General features: G+C 45.7%; 1 protein-coding gene across 1 annotated transcript; it reads right to left on the reverse strand.

The window, feature by feature from the left end:
* Positions 1-14507: 14507 nt before the first annotated feature.
* Positions 14508-15858, reverse strand: LOC123115157 (uncharacterized). The gene is made up of 2 exons (XM_044536399.1): positions 15124-15858; positions 14508-15019 (listed from the first exon to the last, which is right to left on the reverse strand). Exons 1-2 carry the CDS (start codon positions 15470-15472, stop codon positions 14508-14510), a joined length of 861 nt encoding a protein of 286 aa, XP_044392334.1. The 5' UTR covers positions 15473-15858.
* Between the last annotated feature and the right edge of the window lie 314 nt (positions 15859-16172).

A 16172-nucleotide genomic window follows, 5' to 3' on the forward strand; every position in this document is an offset into this window, starting at 1 on the left:
TTCTCTACAAGACTGAAGTACAAGATGTCTTTAGACGATTCGCCAATCGAGCAATGAACAATTATGGCATCAAGATCAAGCATATCAGAAGTGATAACGGCACTGAATTCAAGAACACCGGCCTTGATCTTTATCTGGATACAATGGGAATCACTCATGAATTTTCTGCTCCATACACACCTCACCAAAATGACATTGTTGAGCGCAAGAACAGAACCCTAATTGAGATGGCCCGAACAATGCTCGACGAGTACAAGACACCAAGAAAGTTCTGGCCCGAAACTATTGACACTGCATGTCACATCATCGACCGTGTTTACATCCACAAGCTTTTGGGCAAAACATCCTATGAGCTCCTTACTAGCAAGAAGCCAAATGTCAGCTACTTCAAAGTCTTTGGTGCTAGATGCTGGATCAAGGATCCCCATCACAAGTGAAAATTTGAACCCAAAGCTCACGAAGGCTTCATGCTCGGCTATTGAAAGGATTCGCACTCTTACAGAGTCTTCAACCTCTTCCACTACAAAATCGTTGAAACAGTGGATGTGCGATTTGATGAAACCAATGGTTCACAACGAGAGCTCCTGCCAAGCACACTAGATGAAGCTCCTTCCAGTGAATCTATCAAGCTGATGGGAACTGGTGAAATCATGCCCTCTAAGGCACAGCCTGAAGAGGAACTTATCATTTCTGCACCAAACCAACCTGAAGACAATGCTCAGACCGAAGACAATCCTCCCAATGATGACAATGATCAGCATGAGCAAGGTCTTCGTCCAGTTCATCCTCGTGTTGCAAATGAAGTACAAATTGAGAAGATAATTGATATCATCAACGCACCTGGTCCGCTTACTCAATCAAGAGCAACACAGTTAGCAAATTTCTATGGGCATTTTTCATTTGTATCAATATCTGAACCCAAGAAAGTTGCTGAAGCCTTTATGGAACCTGAATGGATTCAAGCCATGCAAGAAGGACTTCAGCAGTTCAATCTGAATAATGTTTGGGAACTTGTCAAACGCCCTGACCCTCGCAAGCATAACATTATTGGCACAAAATGGATATATCGGAACAAACAAGATGAGCATGGTCAAGTCATCAGAAACAAAGCACGTCTAGTGGCACAAGGATATACTCAAGTTGAAGGAATTGACTTCGATGAAACATTTGCTCCTGTGGCTAGGCTTGAAGCTATTCGCATACTTCTAGCCTATGTGAATCACCACAACATCCTGCTATATCAAATGGATGTGAAAAGTGCTTTCCTCAATGGCAAGATTGAAGAAGAAGTGTATGTTGCTCAACCACCTGGCTTTGAAGATCCAAAACATCCTGATATGGTGTACAAACTCAACAAAGCACTGTATGGCCTCAAACAAGCTCCTCGCGCTTGGTATGATACAATCAAAGACTTCCTGATGAGCAAAGGCTTCAAACCAGGATCCCTAGATCCCACACTCTTCAAGAAGACATATGATGGTGAACTGTTTGTGTGCCAAATATATGTGGATGACATAATCTTCGGCTACACCAACCAGAAGTATAGTGATGAGTTTGGATACATGATGAAAGAGCAATATCAGATGTCCATGATGGGTGAACTGAAGTTCTTCCTTGGTCTTCAAATTCGTCAACAAAGAAATGGCATCTTCATATCTCAAGAAAAATATCTCAAAGACTATCTGAAGAAGTTTGGTATGCAAGATTGCAAAGGTTACACGACGCCAATGCTAGCCAAACATCATCTTGGTCCTGACGACAATGGTAAAGAGTTCGATCAAAAGGTATACCGCTCCATGATTGGTTCTTTACTTTACCTCTGTGCATCTAGGCCAGATATTATGCTTAGTGTTTGCATGTGTGCTCGATTCCAAGCGGCACCAAAGGAATCGCATTACTTAGCTGTGAAGCGAATTCTTAGATATTTGGCTTACACCCCAACACTCGGATTATGGTATCCAAAGGGCTCAAGGTTTGATTTGGTTGGATTCTCGGATGCTAATTATGCTGGTGACAAGGTGGATCGCAAGTCAACATCAGGAACATGTCACTTTCTGGGACGATCACTTGTCTGTTGGTCTTCAAAGAAGCAGAACTGTGTATCACTCTCAACTGCTGAATCTGAATACATTGTTGCTGGATCTTGTTGTGCTCAGCTTCTGTGGATGAAGCAAACTCTCAAGGACTATCTGAAGCAAGTCCCTCTCTTCTGCGACAACAAAAGCGCCATCAAGATTGCCAACAATCCAGTTCAGCACTCGAAGACAAAGCACATTGAAATTCGTCGTCATTTTCTCAGAGATCATGTCATGAAGAAGGATATTGACATCATTCACATCAACACTGAAGAGCAACTGGCAGATATCTTCACAAAGCCCTTGGATGAGAAAAGGTTTTGCAAGTTACGGTGTGAGCTAAATATCATGGAATCCTCAAATGTCCTGTGATCAGGCACACATCCTAACATGTATGCATGTTGATGACTTAGATGTGCAACACACGAAGTAAAGTATATCTTCAATCAATGAAGACTTACATTCTAAGTATGAATACATTAACATGGAATTTGACTTTGGAGCGCCACGATAATTGTGCGTCGTGTCTGGGTCTAATACTTCCTATACGGTGGGTAACGCCACCACCAAAATTTCTTGGTTTGAAGTGTTTCACTCATGGCGTTATTGTTGAATATCTTCGCATATTGATTTGTCTTCAACTTTCAACTTATCTTCATGATTTACCTCACTATGTTGAGTTGATTGCTTTCTCATATATATATATATATATATATATATATATATATATATATATATATATATATATATATATATATATGCTAGTATTTTGTCCTCTACAGCATTCACTTATAGCTATGTCTTCATTGTTGAATCTTTTGAACTAAGTGAATGTGATCGGACCCTAATCTCTCTATGCTTACTATCTCAAACTCTATCTGTCCAAATCATATGCATTCTGTTGAAACTGTCGAATGTCTTCTCTGCATCCTTGTCAGCAGAAGACACAAAGACCAACATCAAGTCCTATTTAAATGATTCATCTTTATTGTCGATATCCGGAGAAGCCGGAACAACCATCCAACAAACTTGGCGGGCGTGGGAACGTGGGACAACTCTAAATATGTTGCATGCTTGCCACGTGTCCCACGGATGTGAACAGACAGGGGCACCTGCGTAATTGCGCTGTGCCGCACACCTACTTATAAATACGTGTCCCCTGCGGTCAAGAAAACCTTCTTCCACCTCTCCACCTCGTCAAAACCCTAGCGCCACTGCTAGCTCTCGACGACGCCGGCGACGAAGCGCTTAGATGTCGTGACTTCTCCGACGTCGTCCTCACGCCGGCCGCGGGCATCGTCCTCTCCGCCGCCGCCGTAGGTGTCCTCCGTCGCCAAGTTAGGGCACGACGGACTGAATTGCTCGGTCTCCAAATTCTTCCCATCTAGCAGTTCTTCGTGTGGTAAATATAACTCTATTTTTACCAGCTTTTTGATCCTCAATGATGCATCCAATTTATCAAAATTGGTTTCTGTCTATACAAAGTTAGATCTACTCTGTCTGCATCTCATACTGCCTAGTATATTCACTTAAGCTTCACATCTAGTTAGATTCCTCACTTGTACTTATTCACGGATTCGTACAAATCTGGAACCGACTCTCAACATATAAGTGAATGTCTTCGCAACATGAGGTCAATGTCTTCAAACTGATTTATCTTCAAAATCTTCTGAGAATGCATATGACCTCTTCCCCTTCCCTCGCATCTCTAATGCTGTCACAGGTACATGTCTGTGGGAGAATCCCTAGGTTCTCATAGTCTGCATTCGTTTGCAGAATTCTTACAGCAACACATTGATTCTCCTGAAGCCAGTTCCTGTCTGACCAGCAAGCGAAAGCCTTTGAAGCCTTTGAACATATTGAAACCATTCAGTTTGAAGTTCATGGCTGCAGAGAAATCAGTAAGGAAGGGTGGCAGACAGCATCGTGGGGGAACTTCAAAGGATCTGCCTGATGATCTTGCTGAAATCTACAAAACAGATCCTGAAGAGGATTACAATCAGCGCAAGACTCGAATCCAATGGATTCGACGCTATTGGGCTGAACAGTGGTTCAAGTACAAGTTCGTGACCCAGGAGTACACAGAGAAAAATGCTATCAAGAGCCCTTGGGGTGATATTCTCTATCGAGGCCTTCCCCCCAAGAACAAAGCTGAAGCCATTGCGCAAGAATTCTATCCTTGCATGGTCCGTGGACCACAGCCTGAAGAAGCCGACCCATCATCATTGCTCTGGTGTCGTGACGACAATCTCTTCAAGCGCAATTTCCAGTATGCTAAGGCTTCAGCAAAAGAAAACAAGAAGTCATGGGGATTAGACTTCAATCCTGGTCCCTCTGCTCCACGTGATGATGGCACACGTGAAGCTGAAGAAAATAGAATTGGCCCCTTTGCAAACCTTGAAGGCCTCATCTCCTACATCTTGGTACAAGGTGCCAAAGTGGATCATTCTGACAATGATGCTGATTCTGATGAAGCCCTGGCTCCTCCTCCAAGGCCGCAGAAGCCAAAGAAGATTAAGGCTTCATCATCAGCTGCACCTCCAAAAGCTTCTCGTGTGAAACCACTAGCCACTGCACCTCCTGAAGCCAGTGTGCAGTCTGATGATCTTTCCCGTACCTCTAAGAAGACGGAGAAGAAAAAGAAAATCATCAAGAGTACTGATCAGGCTTTGACTCCTGCTGCTATTCTGCGTGAAGAGCCCATTGATCTGTCCAGCGATGACGATCTTGCAGATGATGCTCTTGAGCAACTGATCAAGAGCAAGGAAGAAGCAGAGATCTTCAACAACTTGCCTCTCTTTGACATGGCAATCATCCATAACTTCATTGATTAGTGGTTTGACACACCAAATCTCAGCTTTGATGATCTGCAACTTCCAATTGGCCTCAGCGTCGCCTTCAATGGCGCTATTGCTTCTGAGCTAGCTATTGCTCAGCGCATCGTCGAACTGAAGCACAAGATTGACTATGAAAAGGCTCAGTTCAAGAAGCATGTGGCCACACTCAACGTGCAAGATGTCAGGAACTTCAAGATCATGTTGCACGAGCTCAAAGAAGTCTTTCACAAGAAGCGTGAAGAAGCTCGAGGCTCCAGAGAGCGTATGAAGAGTCTAGCTGACAAGTGTGTGCTTGCCTACAATGAGACTGAGAAGCGCAAGGCTCTTGGTCGTCCTGGCATCGACCCCAGGATGGCTGCAAAGAAGAAGAAATCGACTGTCCAATCTGCACCTTCAAGGCCAGATGAACCTCGCATTATCTTCCCAAGCAGCATGACTGGCTCGAAGCCAAGAGTCACCTCAACTGCTTCAGAACAGAAGAAGACGAGGGCTGTAGAGGCTGAAGCCAGAAAATGGAAAACCTCATAAGCCTCTAAAACTGCTCCCTCCAAGAAGAAGCGCAAGATCAAGAAGAGTCGGGCTGCTCCCACAGAGCCCCTTGTTGTTGAACCCATCTCAGTGGTTCGTCCTGCATCTGCATCCCAAGAACTTCGCATGACTGTTCATGAGCCTGCTTCCACAGAGGCTCCTGATGTTGAAGAGATTCCAGCAGTTGATCCCATCACTGCTGAAGACATTGGTCAAGATGACAATGTTGAAGATGATGAAGTTCTTCCTCAAATTGAATATAGTGGTATCATCGCCTGTTCGTACAAACAGCAAAATCATCAGCATTGGTCGTCCTCTGACGCCAATTGCTTAGGATGCTTCATGGGCTGATCGCCCGCAAGAACAAGACTCCCCCAGCACTCCCCAACAACAACAAACCACACCATCCGTACAAGTTGAAGAGGATGAGGACCTGCCCACTCCATCTCCAAAGGCGTCGCCTGTACTACAAAGGCTTCGCAAAGGACCAAGGCCTCAAGTCCCTCTTTTGAGCATTCCAGAAGGAGAAGTGCACCATCAACCTGTTGCACGTCAAGTGTTTTCAGAAGCCACTCCAGCTGTGAATGACTCCGAGTCTGAAGCACCAGCTGCTGAAGACAATTCGGCTGCATCAGCCGATGAAGAACGTCAACAAGAACGTGTACATACTCCCCCCATTCCTGAAGAAATTGTTCATGAAGTGAACGTGTCTGTGCCTGACCCTCCAGCTCAGCAAGTGGAGGTTAAAAATCCTGAAGCTGCCACTACCAACGCAAGTGAAGCTCATGACGTTGTCATGACTGAAGCTAATGTGGAGCTTGAACAAAACAGTGTGCCTGAAACCAATGAAGCAACTGCTCTTGAAGCACCTGTTGTGCAGCCTGAAGCCTCAGTTGCTGCGACTGCTCCTGTTCTGCCACCAAGGCCCTATACAATTGAGCAAGCATACAACCATGGCGAGCTAATCACCGTAAGATGGCCTGTTCTAGTCCCTGCGCCTACTGTCTCTGGTCCTCAATTTGACTATCACATTGAGCATAGGCCTCAGATCTAGAAGCCAAAGCCAAGACTGCCAAGGTTTCCTGGTACTGCCACATCTGTCGGGTCCTTCAATGCAAATGGCTTCAAGAGCCACAACACATTCTTTGACAGCTCAAAGAACCCCTACATGAAGCCAAGAATATCATCAGATCGGTTCTGGAGTCATCAGCAGCGAAGCTATTACTCCTGTGTTCTGTATGATCAAGGGCGCATTTTCCCTCATATGCGCCTCGACACTGAATCCATTGCTGGACTGTCGTGCTTAGAAGAAGCACTTGATTGTTTTCGTGATGCTGGTCTGCTCAGCTTTGTCATAGACAAAGAACATTGGAATGAAGAGCTATTGCTTCAATTCTATGCTACCCTCCACATTCGCGGCTACAGCAGAGATATCAAGACCTGGGTTCTCGAGTGGATGACAGGAAATGTTCATCATGAAGCCAAAGCTCTTGACATCATTGAGCTTACAGGCCTATCCACTCCCGGAGAGCTATATGAACCTGGTTGCCAAAACCACCGCAATGCACTGGAGAGCATCTTCCATAAGCCTGAACCCAATATGAGCCAGATGTTAAGCATGATGAAGCCTTTGCCACGTGATGCTGAATATCCAAAGGAGTTCTTTGTTGATGACCTTGAGTATCTGCCGCGCACCATATATCACATCATCAGGCGGACTCTATGGCCTATCAAAGGACATTCATCAGCTGCAAAACTCGAAGGAGCCATGAAGACATTGGTCTTTTACATCCTCAATGGCATCAGCTTCAATGCACAAGATTTCTTCATCACGCAACTGGCTGCATCTGGATCTGACCTCTTCGGACTGAAATTCTATGCTCCATGGGTCATGCGCCTCATCAAGCAACACTCTGCTATCAACTATCAACCATCTGCTCGCAATCATGTGATCTTCCTACCAGAGGTTGATATGTCAGTTGAAGCCATATACCCTGAACCTACCAAGAAGCCTCTTTGTCTTCAGAATGCTAAACATCAAAGCTTCACTCAGCCTGTGGAAGGAGTCCAAGTTGTCACGCGTGTCTATCCGATGGCTGGGAATACTCGTCTGCCTCATCGTGCACCAACTGAAGCTACTGAGAGTACCATTGCTCAAAGGCCTCGGAAGCGCTCTTGGGTCCTAAATGACCGAGAACTTCTTGTGGCCCTACATCAGAAGCAAGATAAGCGTCATTTTTGGCTGAAGCGTTAGATGCAAAGCCTCTTGGTGGACGTAAATCGCATTCGAAATCTTGCCACCAAGAATGCTTTTGTCACTCATGAAACTTGTCGGCGATCATGGAAGAGTTTGACCCTGCTCAATGCTGAAGCTGATCTTCAAGACGATGGCTTCACTGAAAGATTCAAGTTTGACTCCACTCCTCCATGGAATGTTGTCCTACGAAGAACTCCATCTCTTGAAGACTCTGATTATTCTTCCTCTGCGGCAACTGTCAATGCCAATGTCATCGATGATGAAGACGATGCTACTTCACCGCCCCCTACTTCTGCACGCATTGACACTGCACCAAGTTCGTGTGCACCGCCAAACGACAACGACAACACTGCTGCTTCAACTACTCCTCATGAGGACGAGTAGATGCTCTATGTCTTCAAACCTTTTTGGTCATTACTGACAAAAGGGGGAGAAGCATATGAGTTTGATAGTCTTCAAGCGGGTTTATAAGGGCGGTTGCTTTATATTTTTGCCTAGTGCTTACAACTCTTGCTTTTTGATACACTTCGTTCTTTGAGTTGTAACACTTAAACTTGAGGGTCGTCTGCTACTTATTTGCGATGTCACGTGCGATGATAACTTCCGCACTTAGATCATTCTGCAGACGTCCATTTTTCATAATGCATGACATTCTCTTAGCTATATCATTTCATGCATGATGAATTATCTTCATAAGTTGAAGAGGATCTCCACAAGTACAACCTGCCATGTGCATTTGCATTCCAAAAGCAAATTATTTATATGCACATCTTCAGGGGGAGCCCTTGCCACTTATGAAGACAATACGCTATCCTTTACAATTTCACATACTTCTTTCCCGTTGAAAACTTCAACCAGTTTGTCATCAATCACCAAAAAGGGGGAGATTGTAAGTGCATCTAGTGCCACCCTAGTGGAGTATTGACGACAAAGTTGGTTGAGGGACTAATGCGTTTGTGAGAATTGCAGGATAACGCAGGTAGTGTCCCTCATTGATTCGGTTTACCTATCGGAGATGACCCCTAAAAATGTATGAAGACATTGAAGACAATGGTGGTGTGTGAAGATATTCACACTGAAGTCTATGACATGAGAAGACATTGAGTGAAGACTATGGAGCGCGAAGACTGAGTCGTTTTGTTGTTTCCTTTTCTTCTTTGTTGAGTCATAGGAACCACCGTACTGTTAAGTGGGGTCCAAGTGAACTAAGTCAGAGTGACTGAAGTGATGCTCAACCCAAATCCTATGTCTTCGAGCGAAGACAATGAGAGCAAATCTTATCCAGAGCTGGATGAGTCAGCTTTGCTTGTAGCCCAAGTAAAGTTGTCGTGTGTGTTTGAAATCTAACCGTTGGAACACGTGTCAGTTCCTTAGTGACCCAGGGTCATTTCGGACATATCAGGTCGGGTTGCCTTGTGGCTATAAATAGCCCACCCCGTACACCATAAATTGGTGCTGCTCAGAATCAGTTTACGGCTTTTGTCGTTTTGAGAGCAACCCACCTCGAAGCCTTTGAGAGAGAAATCCTTGAGAGGACAAAGCCCAAACACCCAGAGCCAAAGAGTGTTAGGCATCACTGAAGTCTTTCTGTCTGTGTGACCTGAAGACTTATTACACTTGAGGACTATGTATCCTCCAGCCGGTTAGGCGTCGCGTTCTGAGCATCCAAGACTCATTATGGATTGCCGGGTGAACGAAGTCTGTGAAGGTTCGGAAGTCTACCTTGAAGACTTACCAGAGTGATTGGGCGAGAACTAAGTGTCCTTAGCTCAAGGGGAATAAGGTGAAGACACGGTCTTCTGAGTTGAATCTCAGCCTCCCTAACCAGACGTACAGTTGTCACAGCAACTGGAACTGGTCCAACAAATCCTGTGTCTTCAACAAGTGACTGGTTCTATCTCTTCCCTCCTTTACTTTGAGTTTGTCTTCGTGAAGTCATTGCTTATCTGTCTTATCTGATTGACTTCATTGCTTGATTACTATTGTTGATTGGCTTCGTACTATCTTCCATCCTGATCCTACTACCTCGCTGCTATTAGTCTTCGTACGTTAACACTATTGCATACTTGACTATGGCTTGCTTGTTGTAGTTTATCTTCCGCTGCATATCAATTAGGTCATTTCTATTGTCTGTCTTCGAAACTACCATGTTTTGAAGACTTTGATAAAAATCGCCTATTCACCCCCCCCCCTCTAGTCGATAACTAGCACTTTCACCCCACCTTCTCAAACTCCACCCTCATAAGAATTAAATGCTAGAAGAAATTGGTCAGTTCAAACTTGAGTCCCTCCAAAAATGGTTGCATGCTAGAAGATACAGTTATAGGATATCAGACCTTGAAAGGCATGCCAACCTCAAGCTTCACAGCAAGAGACCTATAAAGGAGCCCAGGAGCCTCGCAAATAAAAGAGGCTTTCATCATCATTATAGAACACATTGAGCAAGACATGAAAACTAAACATCTTTGTTGTGGTTATTTTATCAAACCAAGTAACAAAGTAGCTTTCTTTTGCTAAATGCATGAAAACTAAGAGGCTGTAGAAAGTCATCCATGTTTAGATTAGAGAATAGTTGCATTGAGATATATTTTGGTGGGGTCAAATAAGAAAAATATCAATGCAAGTCACAAAAAAGGGTATTAGCACGTGCTTCTCACCAATATCAGCATAGATGTGGTTGACCATGCCAAGAAACAACATGGATGTGGTTGTCTCAATTGAACTTAGGCAAAAGTTCTCACCAATCTCAGCATATATGTTAGACCTGCCAAGAAACAAGAAACATCAATTACCAAGTAGAAAAGGCAGGAGAAAATTACAAACAACATAGGGCACGGGGTCTAGAGAAGCCATGTACGTGCGCATCCAAAAGGACCATGTCAGTGTGTCTGATAGGACCGTTGTTAGTGGATCCACAATGCTGCTACAGACGTGAAACATACACACGGATGGTCAGGTTCTTGTTCCCCACAAGAAGAGCCTGCAGATCAGTCATCGCCATGTACTACAAAAGTATCAGCACCAAAACACAACTTCACCGTTAAACTCAGTAAATCTAAACCAAACCGCGGAATAAAGCCAATCCCAGGACACGCAAACATTCAAAACATATTTATTCAGCCAACACTATATGTCGCCACCAAAAATATCACCCAACTCACAAAAGCATGCCAAAACCTACCAAAATGAAGACTACCATCATACACAAACCTAAGTCATCCCCGCGGCCCGGAAGACCTCAGGGAAAACAATGTTCTTGGTCTCAGATCCGCATTTGCCATCAACATCTAATATAAGTATTTTAAAAGAAGCCCTCGACGTAACACGAGACACTGCCACATATAGCGGCCCGTGAGAAAGAACAGGACCTTTAAGATATATACCAACAGCAGACAGGGTTTGTCCCTGGCTCTTATTAATTGTCATGGCATAGCACACACAAACAAGAAACTGGCGACGTCTAAGCACAAAGGGTGCATTTCCCTTCTTTGCCAATAATTAAATCCTGGGGATATAAACAGTATCACCCACATGTGAGCCGGTCATAATGACAGCTCGATAAGCCGATCACCTAACTCTTTTACAATTAGTCGTGTACCATTACACAAACCATTTGCCTGGCTCAGGTTTCTAAGAAGCATAATTAGAACACCAACCTTAAGAGTCAGCCTATGATTTGGGAAATTTATAATTTAGTTGCATTCAGGTACTCGACTAGATAGTAAACATCTTTGTCCCTAACAGAATCCGAAGAATCGTCAATAGAATCAGCACTCAAATAGTCTCTACTATCAGTAGGAACCAATGCAAGAATATGATCATTAATATCCTCAGCATGGTCATTGGTAGGGGCTAAAATGGCTCTCTCTTGCAAGTAACCAGAGTTTAGGTAGTTATGCAAAAAATCACCATAGACAGAAGAAACAATAGCAGCTATTGGATCACCAGACGTACAAACCAAGAGGTCGTCCGATATCTGTATCCAAGAAGCCTCAACCTCATCGCCTCGCCTTGTGATAGGCAACTTCCCTTCCCCAAGATCTAGCACCCATCGCTAAATAAGGCAACATCCTTCTGCGCCTGGGTATCCGCACCATGCACACCCAAGCGCATGTTAATAGAAAGCGACAATTTTTGTACAGAATGCCATAGCGGAGAATTTGTGATTGCCGCATCAATGATCTGAGGCCTAGTACCTCCCTCAGCGACCAGTAAGATTTGTCTAAGGTCACCACCTAAGACCATCACTACTCCATCGAACGGAATATCCGCAAGATCTGGATTAGCCACAGAGAGGACATCACGCAAAGTTCTATCTACAGCCTCAAAGCATTCCTGTGTGTCATCAGCGCCTCGTCCCAAATAACAAGCGAAGATACCATCAGCAACTTGCAAAGCTTAGAGCCTCTTTTAATATCACACTGTGTATTATCTTCAAGAAGAATAGGTATCCTAAAGCGAGAATGAGTGGTCCTCCCACCAGGCAACAACAGCGATGCAATTCCCGATGATGCAACAGTAATCACTATCTTCCTCTCGCCCCTAAGGAAAGCACATATTGCACTCCACAGGTATGTCTTCCCAGTACCACCGTACCCAGAGACAAAAAAAAGCTCGGGCTCCCCGCCTGCACACACTCTACAATCGTCTTATATGCAACCAATTGGTCCTCATTTAAACTATCAAACATAACCAAGGACTGTTTAGACAGAGCACATGCATCATAAGACAGTTCCTCACGAATTAGACGATTATCATCAGACTGCTTGTCGGGTGGTAGGTGCGACATATGCCAACGGATGGCTTATCATTGTGGGAGCCAGTAAGACACCGCCGGTGCCTGGAAACGGGATAAGGCGAAGACATGCACGCGGGCGGATCTTACCCAGGTTGGGGGCTCTCCGTGGAGATAATACCCCTACTCCTGCTTTGCGGGGTCTCCGCATGATCACTAGATCGATAAGAAGCTACAAGAGGCTCCTTGAGCTGTTCGGTGGGAGGAGGAAGAAGGGCAAGGCTAGTTCTCTTCTCTCCCTATGGTGGTGTCTAAGACTCTATGAGATCAACCCTTTGCATGGGTGTCCCGGGGGTTTATATAGGCCTACCCCCCGGGGGTACAATGGTAATCCGGCTGGGCACGGGCCCTAGCCGTCAGTGTCTATGGTCGTCGGCTTCTCCGCTGGCTGCTGGGGCCCGTCGACTGGTGGGTCCCGCCGGCTACCGGCTCATTGGTCGACAGGCCGGCCCCGCCGCTTGGGGGTCTTGTCGGGGGCTGGTTACTGTTGCCTCGCCTCTGATGACGAGGGCTTTGTCGAGGTAAGCATGGCTACAGTGCCGCCGCCTTGCGGGCTCTCACTGTAGCCTTACCTCGTCTTGTCTCCTTAATGGTGCGCGCGCCCCGAGGAGGGGAGCAAGCCGGCTATAGGAAGCCGGCCATGCCTCAGGCCGGCTGGGGGAGGCCAGGCCGCCTTCAGGCGTCTCTCTGACTGAAGGGGCTCGCCGCCTATGGGCCGTACTGGCAGCCCGTCGTGGAGGGCGTCATGATCAGCATGGCAACAGTGCCACGCCGGACGGGTGATGGCCGTCCCGTATGGCGTACTGTAGCCATGCGTGCTCCGAGATTCGGGGGTGGCATGGTCCACTGTTGCCACGCCCCGTCCCATCATCGTTCTGGGGGGTGCAGACTTTTAGGGCACGGCCCCTGGCCGCCTGCCAGGGGCCGGCCTCTTGGAGTCGGTCTTCTTGGGCCGGCTTCTTGGAGTCGGTCTTTCCGTGGCCGGCTTCTTGGAGTCGGCCCTATCGTGGCATCCTCCAAGAGAGTTTAGGGCCGGGCCGCCTTCCGGTAGCCGGCCTGTGAGACAGCCGGCCGGAGGAAGGCGGCCCTGCGTCTCGGGTGCTTCAAGGCTCGGTCGACCCGTTGTTTTTTCTAAGGGCCAAAGGGAGCCGGTTAGGCTACCCGTGGTCATTTACTCCGACACTGCTCACCTTCGCCAGAGCGAGATGGCAAGTTAAAACTTCTTATATCAGAACCATGTTTCAAGAAAACGTCGACCAACTCGTCAAGAAGCATATTTCTCAATCTTTCAGGAGGAACAACATAGTTTGGATTACCCAGGGCACGACGGAACCCATGCTCGATATCATCGTACATGCTAGCGCATTAACGTTCAAAGAAACCCATCTCATCCTTGATAGAACAATGCATGATCATAGTCACAAATAGTTGTCTAAGTCGATGCCCAAACCCCCAAACAACCGCTTCATCAAACGCTATGTACCACTCGTTATCGACTCCCAACAAACCACGCGCGGCACAAGCCTCTTTAAATGTGTGATAAAGACGACTAGCATATGTTCGAAGATCTTCGAAAGACCTAGCCCCTTTAACAATCATCAAAAGCATGTGCAAGTAATACAACTCACCACTCAAAGGATGTACATAATACACGCGGTCAATCTTTTCACCCCCACCCCTTGGATGCCATGACCTACTTTTAGCATCCCAGCTCCAAGCAGTTGGAAAATCACAATAAGTTAATGAATGGGCATCTTCGAACGTCTCATTCGCAACAAACCATTTAGTAAGCATAGTCTTTCGCAAGAAGTCGGAATCAACAATTTTCGTGAGGTCAGCACCAGCACGATAGTAAACAGTATTCATGCCAGGCATATGAATGGTCAGCCTTTGAACCGACGGCATTTTAAAGTGTATTTAAAACCCACATATGCGCCACAATGCATCGTACTCACATATATACCAACATATCAGATACTCCTGAACCTCATCTACTGTACGACAACCAGATTTAGTCAATTTTTTAGCCTTTCTAACATGACCTTTGAGTAGTCAGCACCTTTGGTGACATACCTAAATAGATATTTCATAACCTGTCTCTTGTTACACCACTCTACATTTATATGTCCCTGAAATTTCTTGAGCATCGCCATATTATAAGGAATAACATGCCTATTGTCAAGGTAATGACCATTTTTATAGACCCTTCGACCGTCGTCACGACGTCGATATAAGGCAAACCCATTATCATCATTGACAGTGGTATCTCTAAAATATTTTGGGAAATATTTAGAACAAACACCCTTTTTCATGCAGACACATTTATCGTTCATTTCACCACACGGACCGTGCATCATAAACTCAGAAACTAAAGCATATCCTAGAGGATCAAGCAATGCATCAGGTATTTCAGCAGATATTAATGAATTAATATTTTCAACACCAATCTCACTGTTGCCCCCTCTCCGCCAGACAAGTATATGCGCGTGTGGCAGCCCACGCTTCTGGAACTCAACAGTATACAGGACTGGAAAGGAAATAAAAAGATAAATCAGCCAGACCAGCAAGCAAAATAAGTAGAAGGCCGGTAAGAAACACCGACCACACACAAAGCACAGCAGCACATAATACCAACTTTAATGGGGCCAAAAGCCCGGCCTGACTTGATCTCGTCCAAATACTCGGCAAGCTTCATGTGATAGACCCTAACAACAACGTCTGTCCTATCAGAAGACGCCTGCCCTGGCTCCAATGCAGCGGTGATCTCAGGCCACTTGGGATTACAAGTGAAAGTGGTAAATACATCTGGTGCACCATGCACCCGACAAACGGCAAGGCCATCATGGAAATTCTCATTAAAATAACGACGACCACCCATGTGACTAGAGGGCACAATGGTCCTCTTTCCAACAGCGTCGCCATCCACACACCCATCACCTACTGCATCGGTAATACCCTGTATGTGCTCTGATCTAAACATGTCCTGATTTCTTATGATATACCGCGGTCTACTCTCATTGATGCATGCGCGCGCATCAACAACGGACTAGGAGGAGAGGAGACCATAGCATATATATGGATTGGGCTGATCACCTTTGTAATGGCACATAAAAAGATAGTAATCTTGCATGGTCATCCTATTCCGACTATTCGTGTCCGAGTCACCACCCCCAGAAGGATATGAAGAAGACGCCTCAACAGACGGACTTCCAGGTGCAGGATCAGGATCTACGGTCCCATCATCCTCACCTTCTTCAGGAACAATCAGGTGAGGAACATCAATCTGGAACCCCCTTTCACCATAAGGAAAAAGCAACGGATATTGCAGAGGAATGAACGCAGTGTTCAGAGAAGGTATCTGCTGCAAACCATCAGAATGACTGCGGACAACAATATCTCGAGAAGACGCCTCTAACGCGAACCCACGACCGACAACCAAAGCAGCAAGCCCAGTAGTTGTAGGCAAGCTAAATTGTTGACTATCACCTTCCGAAGGCCCTATAATACGAATCGAGATATCCTCGATAGGTTCATCACCAAGATCCTCTATCATCTTACTCGCCTCCCTAAAGGTATATACCAATGGGTTAGACTCATTAAGCATATCTCTAAGGCCAACCACAATACTCTCGTCGACCCCCTCCCCCCCAGTAGGCTTATCGTCCGGATTTAAAGCATTC

This window comes from Triticum aestivum, chromosome 5B (genome assembly GCF_018294505.1).
Source record: "Triticum aestivum cultivar Chinese Spring chromosome 5B, IWGSC CS RefSeq v2.1, whole genome shotgun sequence".
Taxonomy (NCBI): Eukaryota; Viridiplantae; Streptophyta; class Magnoliopsida; order Poales; family Poaceae; genus Triticum; species Triticum aestivum.

What these genes read in the sequence shown, in the direction of transcription:
- LOC123115157 (XM_044536399.1), bottom strand. Translation starts at nt 15,472, where the DNA reads ATGTTTAGATCAGAGCACATACAGGGTATTACCGATGCAGTAGGTGAT. An exon ending in TTTTGGCCCCATTAAAGTTG is followed by an intron (nt 15,020 to 15,123) that starts GTATTATGTGCT and finishes TTTCCTTTCCAG; the next exon opens with TCCTGTATACTGTTGAGTTC.